General features: G+C 32.3%; 1 protein-coding gene across 2 annotated transcripts in view; it reads right to left on the bottom strand.

Annotated features, from left to right (window-relative positions):
* Positions 1–1,744: 1,744 nt before the first annotated feature.
* The window catches only part of LOC119839902 (polypeptide N-acetylgalactosaminyltransferase 5), a 48,996-nt gene continuing 40,497 nt past the window's right edge, over positions 1,745–10,243 (bottom strand). For both annotated transcript variants that reach the window (XM_038366335.1, XM_038366336.1), the window contains exons 10-14: positions 9,179–9,318; positions 5,773–5,871; positions 5,325–5,459; positions 4,064–4,241; positions 1,745–3,693 (exon numbers count right to left, since the gene is read on the bottom strand). In XM_038366335.1, the coding sequence (XP_038222263.1) occupies positions 4,074–4,241; positions 5,325–5,459; positions 5,773–5,871; positions 9,179–9,318 (542 nt within the window). In that variant the 3' untranslated portion in view covers positions 1,745–3,693; positions 4,064–4,073. The remainder of the gene's footprint in view (positions 3,694–4,063; positions 4,242–5,324; positions 5,460–5,772; positions 5,872–9,178; positions 9,319–10,243) is intronic.

The raw sequence follows: 10,243 nt of genomic DNA, 5'->3' as shown, positions 1-10,243 counted from the left end.
TTGTCATAGGGGCATACGATTAGAATTGGTACCTCCCTCTATGGACGTCGGTGACCTTTTGTATAAAAATGTTTATTTTGGTACAGATTAATTATGCAGTGAAACAAATTACCGAATTTTCCAGAAATTTCTTCTCGTTATATTATATTGACTAGCTATGCCCGTAAAACGTATTTTATTACAGGATTTTTTGTGTATGTGTTTAACAAATGTAGACGCTTAATGAATTTAAAATTATGCAGGACTTTAGAAATTTTTCTAGTCGACTCTGAAATTGAAAGATAATTTTAATATCAACATAAGTTGAAGATTTTTCTATCATTCTTAATGAAGTTGCCATTTTAGATTTTATCCAGGGTTTTTTTTTCTTCTAATAAAAATTTTTGCTTTCAAAAGCATTCAATGGAATGGGATATTTTGTCAATCAGGTTTGGCTTGAAAATAATGAAGAAAAAAATGTATTAAAACTGAAAATGTACAGATTATATAAGCATCAGCGGTAAAGCCAGCATTGCGACTACATTGTAGTTTCATATCATTTTTATCTTTGGTTCTACGCACAAAGAACTATAAAAATATTGATATGTCCGATTGTTATGTAGTTTGTTTTGTTTTTACTAATCGTAAAATAAATACAAGAAAGCACGTTTTAGTGCTTTTTTTTCAAACTCGACACCTATGGAAATTCAATCTATTTTGGTAAATGGAATATTTGTAAAAACTAAATTGGTTTGTATTTGTGTGTATGTATAATCGTTTTTATTAAGTTAGTATTAGTAGTATTAAGTATTATGTAAATGTTAAGTTTAATAAATTATATACTGAAATAATTCGGTGTTTTTATTTAAAATTTTCAATTAAGACTCAATGGTGTACGATGACGAACGTAAAAATATCTGCAATTTACTTCTTCGTGGAGAAATTCTTATCATTTTGGGATCTACTATCCCAAAATTGTTGTAATGTATTGTTGCCTCTTCTATGCTTGCAACTATCTCATCAAAACGTGCAGAATACATTTTAACGGATTACAAACACGATGTTGGCCAAATCCCAGACCAACCCGATATGCACACAATTTTTTAAGAAAATCGGTCCAGCCATTTCGGAGGAGTATGGTAACAATTTGATACAATTATTTAAAATGTAAACTTTAGCGACGGGTCTGCGGCGCTTCATGATCATTCAAAATGGAGATTTTTTTACAAAATAGAATATGTATTTTTTTAGAAAATACATATTCTATTGTTAAATAAAATATTGGCGCAAAGAGTTAAGGTCCGATGGACTAAAACATTCACATAACAGAACATTGAGCACTCGCCAATTTTTATTCAACTGCATATCCAACATAAGCAATAACCGTTTTACCAATAACATAAATAAAATAAAGAAATTCAGTCAAAATATTTTTATTAATTTACCGATTCTGACTATTGGAATGGTGACGCGTTAAAGAATAAATTATAAAAATGAATTTGGCACGTAAAAATATTTACAAATCAAAATATCTTCGAGATTCTGTTTTTAATAAATAAATGCTTTTTCGATGCAATCATCGATTGGACGTATATTGACGTAACAAATTATTTACAATAATTACATAAATATGTGACTGTAAGAATATGGATTTTGATATTTCTATTTTTCTAAATATCTTTATTAACTATTAGGAAAATAATTCATTTTAAATGTATTTATGTGATGTGATAATCGAATTTTTAAATAAAATAAAATCAATTCCCTATAATAAATAAATTATGCCAAATTTCACAATAAAATCGTAAATAAAAATCACTAACTCGAATGAATCTCAAACGTAAATAAAATTCGTTAGTATCGTCAATTTTAACATTTATATAGATATCCTCAGTATCATTGTAATCTCGTTTCTATACTGGCGATACCAAAGTTTCTATTTTAGTTTTCACAACAATAATGTTATTTATAAGAAAATAACGTTATTATTCATAAAGAGAGGTTAACACGTAGAAACTTTCGCAGCGCCGTATCCATTGACCTATATAACACCGTTTTGAGGGCCGTCATATATAATTATAAAATATATTTATTCCTAGTATAGAACTATAATATAGGCAATTCCATTCAGCCCTTTTACTCTACTCGATATGCACTAAAATTATTCTCATTCGTTCTTACATCATATAAAGAGTTGTAAATTCAACATTTGTAATAGTACAAGATATTTGAGACATATAAATTAAGGCAACAGTTACAATTACAATATTATTGTCAAACTTGCAAAAAAAATGTAAAACTGGTCGAAAAAAAAAACGAAAATCACTCATTAAGAATTAAGCAACAATGAAAAAGCACTAATGAAACGTTATTACTTATATTGATTTTAAATTCAAAATGTGCATCAATTCCATTTGTTACAAAGCTAAGAAGGAATTTATAAAATGTCAACCATTATACAATTATTTGCGACACGCTAACCCGCATCTATATAATATTATCCAATACACGCATTTGATTGCTGTGTATAATCGATTACGCATAAATAAATGCATGTAATCGATACATGCGAATAATCGAAGCGTGATTCCGATAAAAACAGTTAACCTCGGTAAAACTGATATAAATATATTTGTTATATTTTTTGCAGATTTAACAATAATATTTACATTATAAATCACATAATATCTATAGAATATGAATAATGAATCAAGCTTGCAATGTCGCAACAAAATTAAAATTATGATATAACAACCACACAATATAACATTCATCTATTAATATAAAAGAATTTATAGTTCAATAGATAAGTAGGAATTACGAAGACCGTTTCACTGGCAGTTTATATTGAAAAGGACTTAAACAAAAATTATAAGAAAATAAAGCTAGAAAGAAAATAAAACTTAATCGCGTAAGACAGAAAGATTATTACATAATATAAAAACATCGGAGTCAGAAACGAACTATTCAAGCGATGAATATGAAAAATTTTGCCCTAGCTTTTCTATGATATAAAACAGAAATTATGCAGACAACGGTCGTGCTAAATATTATGGATAAAGTTCACTAACAGTAACTACAAGTTAAAATCTAGTAGATAAGTTTCTTATATAAAACTATATATTGATTTCCTTTAAAAAGTCGCACATCTAATGAACACCAGTAAAGTGCACTATTGTGTTTTTTTAATCTCATTTAACTTCAGCAGTCATGGAAGAGTATAACCGCAAAATAAAACACGGGACGACGCAACAAGTCGAAATAATTAATGGATTTAAATACATATAATAAATTCGTGATAGAAATTTCTTGAAATCACACCCGTTGTGACTTAACATCACATTCAATCTCATACAAAATTCACTATCGCACGCCGTACTAGTAAAAATCAGTACAAATAAGTATTAACGTTAATCACTTCGAATTAAGGGCGAACGCACAACTCACAGCGCGTGTGCGGTGACCCTCACGTAATGGTCGTCAACTTACACGAAATATTCCTAATTAAATCTCGAATAGCAAAAACAAACTCACTAAACGTTCAATTCTAAGTTTGAGCAACGTTAGGGAATACAGCATATTCATGTATTGTCAACGATTCACAGGGCATCGATACGTCACGTAGATACAAAACTATAGTTATAGGAATAAATGATCAAATCTAATAATTATATAACGATAGGGGAAGACTGTTGTGGTCTATCGTTGTCATATCTGAAAAGAGGAACAAATCTTATTGTTTGCTCTGTATTATTGATATCACGACCAAAAAGTCGCCCTAGTCAAAATTCTATATCAAATTTAAATAACATACTATAAACCTCACGGGCCAGTCAAAAACATTGCTTAAATTATTTTCATTTCAAAAATTCAATATCATTGAAATTCAACAAGTCGAAGAAGTGATCGATCGATCGAGCTGCATGAGCCATTGCATTGCATCGCATTACACACTGCACACTGAGCACTGCACACTGCGCACTGCACACTGCACACTGCGCACTGCACACTGCGCACTGCACACTGCACACTGCGCACTGCACACTGCACACTGCACACTGCACACTGCGCAGTGCTCACTCACCGGGGCGCGACTAGCTGGCGGGCGCGGGCTGGCGGCGCGCCTGCCACTTGAAGTCGAGCTGCATGAGCCACTGCTGGCCGCGCGACCGGTTGCACGCTCGCAGCACCGGCTTCCACACGTCCGACGACTCCGGCTTGTCCAGGCACATGCCCGAGTTCGTGTGCTTTATTGTGCGCGTCTGTAAAAATATCAGATATACAGTAACATATACTACAAATTATGGACAAGTAGTTCTGTATTGATCAAGAATAAAAAAAATCTATAAGAACATAGGATTTGATCGGTAGATTCTTGTCTATTCGCAGATACTTTTATGCGATATATTTTAGTTTTTTATTGTATCAAAACCATTAAATGGCAAAATGAAAAATTTATTCCAAAGACAACAAGATTAACTAAAACCTAATCAACTCCATTCGTCCCAACGTGTGCAACCACGTCCATGGGTGTCCACCTAGGTTCAGCTTTAGGCCCTTCATTGTTCTTGACTTACATTGACGATATTTATTATTTATTTGGAACCTCCTAGAGCTACAGAGCTAAAACTTGGTTGGTTCTGAAAACCACATTATGTTCCAAATTATGTACAGAAATAAAAAACACTCAAAGAAAATTTGTTTGAACAAGATACAGATGACAGTTTCCGAGATATAGCATTTTTTCAAAAACCGAAAACCCGCTCTACACGGTTCATTATTGATAATAATAAAATCTTTGGAATATAATATGTAAGTCATAAAACACTAGAATAATAGGACATTAATAAAGTGGCTAATTAATAAAAAAATATATCAACTATTGTGCTACTTGGTTTCATCCAGAGAATAAAGCAAATGATGAACCATAGATTAACCATTAAAATCCGTCCCGTGAAAGAGTAACAACCACATATTAATAAAATTTTTCCGTTTATAATATTACCTGCTTTAGTCGTAAAAAAATCCAAGTACTATCATCAAGTTTCTTTTGATTTTCCCGGGTAAGGAAAATTTTCCCTGGGAGCTTTTAAAAGTTTTCAAAGATTCAAAGTACAGTACTTATTGTATGAATAAATAATGCAAAGCACATTTATAATAATAAGAATACCTTATTAAAATGAATACCAACTGTTCGGAAATCAGTTTCTACAGAGAAGAGACTCTTTAAATTGAAGTTATACACGTTATATCATCAGACATGATGATGATCATGACACGTTATATCATCGGACATCATGATGATGATGACACGTTATATCATCAGACATTTTATAACAACAAACCTTCGTATCATAAGTCCACTCTTGGTTGCCGCGCATCCCGTGGCAGCGAATCAATTTGATAGGACCGCGCGGGTGCGCCGCGTCCAGGCAGTTGTCGTCCGACATTATCTGCTTGCGTTTCGTGTACGCGAATACCTGACAATATCAAAACAAGTTTGCATAAAATATGTTGTCATAAGCAAATTCGGCTCGAGGGACTAATGTACGAAAGCTATGCAAATTAAATTGAACGCGGTTAATTAATTATACATCAATAAAAACACCAATCTGGCTCGAAGGACCGATAAAACAAAGCACAAGCTAATCAATTGCTATCTATAGATTACATTAGAACATGTATATTATGATTGAGCTACTGCACAATTACTATTACACATTCGTTTTATCGAATTAAATTGTAATTAATTATTCAACTTCTTAGCTTATAGCTCGAAACAAAAATGTTCACCTGATTCCCACCCATTCCATGACAGTATCCCATACCCAAAGGTTGACCCGCCTTCCCTCCCATGGTGTCCAGGCAATTGGACGTCTCAGCGTTGCGAATCTGCAAAGTACCAATATCAATTACTTAATACATGCCAATTTAATGCAAATTTTTATGCAGTGATATCGTTGTGTTAACACGTTATTACGATTTCGATAATTGAATCGATAGTGATTTTATTGTCCTCAAAGGCATAACAAATGTGGATATAAAAGGCACTACGATAACAACACTTCTAGGCTTTATTGCTTTTGGCCTAAAGAGTACGAACTATGTTTAAGGTTAAATACTGTTTTATTCAAAAAACACAGAGTTAATAGGACATTGTACAATTCTGTACGCACAACAGATTTGTTAAAAGAGTTTAAAGTGAACATTAACGTATTCAATTAGATTTATCGACGATGCAAGTAAACGATGAAATTTGAGCATTTGAAATATAAGATACCATGGTAAAATGGAAAAGTTATAAAATATAATGTTTTTCTATTTGCAATCCAACACTTTCTTTTTGTCAAATTTCTGTACGTTATGTTCGTATTAGAGGTCACGTATATATAAATATATGTCAATGATAAGAGGATTTTTGGTTATATTAAACTATTTAATAGTTCAATAATATACATATATTTTTAATGGGAATGTCGAACACATTTCGGCACCAATTAGGCCAGCTCAACGCGTGGAAGGTATCACATACTCATAGAAGAGCGCCGTAAGCAGAGCGATTGTTACTGTGTTTCGTACTGTGAATGTGGGAGCTGTAGGCCCGATGCCTATTCCCCACCCCTTATTACCGTCTTAAATCTTAATCTTTCTTAATCTTTCTGTATCCCTTCAAGCGGGCAAACCTTTTGCAGAGGTCCTACCTATGCAGATATTCATGGGCGGTGGGGATAGCTTACTATCATACGAACCACTAGCTCAGTTGCACGCTCTTACGAAATATTAATTGAATTGAAAGACAGTGACTAGATTCTCTCGTGTGACATTTTAATAACCAAAAGAAATATATGAAATTAGGACATGTGGTAAGTGTAGGATGTAATTAATATACGGATTATGTATACAATTATAGAAGTATTCTGTTAATTAAATCAATGAATAAACATTATACAATTGATTCCTGATTTCGGATTTATTAGAGATTAAATTTATATAACTACACTCCAACAAATCTATCGACGTGCAATAAAAAAAACACATTATAGTCATTACATAACGCAATTACCTGGAAAGGAGTTAATATCTAAATGCCGTAATATATTATAAGTGAATTAGCGTCGTGATTTCTTATTATCTACGCTAAATGTATGTTGATAATGTTTTCATATCTAATTGTAATTATCGAACACTGATTGATACAACTATTACTAATGTACCGCCCGCAATCTTATCTTCGATCAGGGCATTTGTCTGTTCGCAAAAAAAGCCAGTTTATTATTTATTTTATTCGTAATATTTTTGAAAATTTACATGTGTTCCGATTGTATTAGTAGAACCGTGATGTTAATTGTTATATCGCCTATGTATAGCCTTTCTCGATAAATGAACCTTTGAATAAGATATAACTCAATATAATTTTTCCATGTGAAGTGGTAGTTGATGAGTTAATGAGCGCGCTCATGCAAACAAAAAATTAAACTCTTTAGCGTTATGATATTAGTAGGTATTGATTCTATAATGTCAATAGCCATATTATGTACATCATCATAAATACACGACGACTAAATTTAAGATTTTAACATATTTTTGTTTTACATAATGCTAATAATATATTATTTTCAAATTCAAAGCACACCATTTTAACACGCTTCGACTAGTAAAAAAACAGATGCCTACCTATCACCGAAGATGGAGTTAAGTAAATTTTACTAAAGGTTGGGATTTTACGTCGTTTTCATATTAAAAAAAACATATTGAAGAGATATTTAGGATGATCTGGTTTCAGAAAATGTTACATATTATCGATTCTGTCACGTCTGGTTGCCAGTCATGTTAGAGTTATATACGTAAAATCTAACACTTCGAAAAAGAAATCCATTGTCTTAGAAACGCATCATTTATTTCGCAATTGAATAGAAGCAGTATTTTAAATGCAAATCGGCGCATTGCCATACCTGAACCTTGAAATGTGTCACAGCTCGCAATATTCAGTTCAAACAAATATGATTTGTCTCATAAAAGAACTATAATCAATACTAATGGCAGACATTACTTTGCGATTCAAATGATACGAACCTTGATCTCAGTGAGAGAACAAGTATAAAAGTTGAGAGCACGAAAATAGAGGTCAGGGTATATGTGAAAGTTGATCGACTGTTAACAAAGCTCGAATCGTGTTGGATGGATTTCAAATTTAGCAAAGCTATTATTTAGATTGAGGCGCTTCCAATAATCGACGGAGCTAGCTATTCTCTAGTCATATTCTTTTTTGTTTCATTGTATACTTGCTTTTAATCGGTTTTATAACCTCGTTCAAAAAATATGCAGTATTTTAGCTTCTGGATACTTATTAAATAATAAAGTACAAAGTTCGCAGGCGACGATAGGGATTTAGAAGCATGCAGACATTAGCTTGCAACAGAGACTTCAACTTCCCTTATTCTCTTTTCACGTGCGTGTATTTACATTCGAGGCAGAAAATAAAACACAATCTTAGTATTTGGACGGTAAACTATTTTGTAAAATATGCAATAAAATATATTACACACAGTCTAAAGGTCTGTTTTAAAGCACGTGTTGATGTACCTTGTCAACGTTTTATCAAATGAAACAGATACTTATGGACAAACGGGAAATGGGAAATTGTACCTAATATAATTTGTTACAATTTTAAAACAAGCCAGTGGATATGAATTACGGTATTAATCATAGAATGGCGGCAATATAAATTGTTTTCGCGAATTCGCGCGAAACCTGCGTTCTTATTATCTGTTCAACGAGCAGTAAAAAACCATTAATTACGTTATTTCACAATTTTCTCTTTTAATAATCGAGACCTGATTGAGATTATAGCCAAGCGTTACCAAAAATTCTTTAAATAACTTTCTAATAAAACCCGAAAATGACAATTTCCTGAAACTCCATATTGAACATTGAACTGAAATGAACAAGAACACTTATAGAACACTAGCTGCGCCCCGCGGTTTCACCCGCGCAAGTCCGTATCCCGAAGGAATATCGGAATAAAAAGTTCCCTATATTATATTCCAGTTGTCGAGTTAACTACGTACCAAATTTCATGGCAATCGGTTCAGTAGTTTTCGCGTGAAAGAGCAACAACACACACACACATCCTTACACACTTTCGCATTTATAATATTAGTAGGATAGTAGAAAGTAGGATTCCACATTTCCCACTCACCTCTCCCAGATAGTAATAATCGAGCGGCATCTGACTCTCCGGGTATATGTTTTCCAAATACCACCTGAAACTCTTGCATTTGAGCTTGTCCCTCAACGCCTTGCGCTCCGTCACGTCACCCACTGGCACGTTCAACGCACCTAAACAATCGCTTTATTAGAAACCACTTTACGAGAAACACAGTAAATTTAATAAAGTATACGCAACTAGATGAACAATCGTTCAGAAACGTTTTTTACGTCAATAATTATGAGGAAAAGATTATCAGAGGCTATTCATAGATGCGATAACGACTGTTATTCTAGTTACGTAGAACAAAAATTATGAAGAAGCATTTTGACAAAAAAACATACGTTATCGAGAATATTAGTAAAGAACGAAATCCATGCATGCAATTAATTAGTTGATAAATAATATTTATTAAAAATCATTAAGCATATTATACTAAGGACGATAATAAAACACAGAACACACACAACTTTAAAATAAATAAATGAATAATGATAAAAATATCCAACACCATTTATGATGAACATTCTTAATTGTTTGTTTAAATCAGTTTATATTTCCATAAAACACGGAAAAAACGAATTCGCTAACCAAAATGATATAAACTATGTATAAACAATAATCTGTTATCAACAATTAAGAATGCATGCATTGTACGTGACGCGTGTGGCGAGTTCTAAATTAATTGAAATTAATATTTATGAAACTGACATTAACTGAAAACATCATAATATCGAAATACTTAATAACACGTTACGGGATGACATTGAAAAGGTATACATAGATCTCTAAAAAATCTAAGGATTACAATGAATATCATTTAAGACGTGCAAATGATTTAGGTAAAACGCGATTTATCCAAATATATAAGAATTTTGAATCAAAGTTAGCAGCTTCTTTTATTTGACATGCAATCCGGACAATCTCTTCTCGAATACTCCTGTTACGGTGAATAGAGATCATTGACACTCTATGGGTAGATAATATACCTAGTCTTGCCATAAATATTGTAATAAAGAAAAAAGAAAATTGTTAACTGCAAATAACATTTATTAC

Source organism: Zerene cesonia, chromosome 5 (genome assembly GCF_012273895.1).
Source record: "Zerene cesonia ecotype Mississippi chromosome 5, Zerene_cesonia_1.1, whole genome shotgun sequence".
Lineage (NCBI taxonomy): Eukaryota > Metazoa > Arthropoda > Insecta > Lepidoptera > Pieridae > Zerene > Zerene cesonia.
Note: the sequence above shows the minus strand (reverse complement) of the source record. Positions and strands in the feature narration are given on the sequence as shown.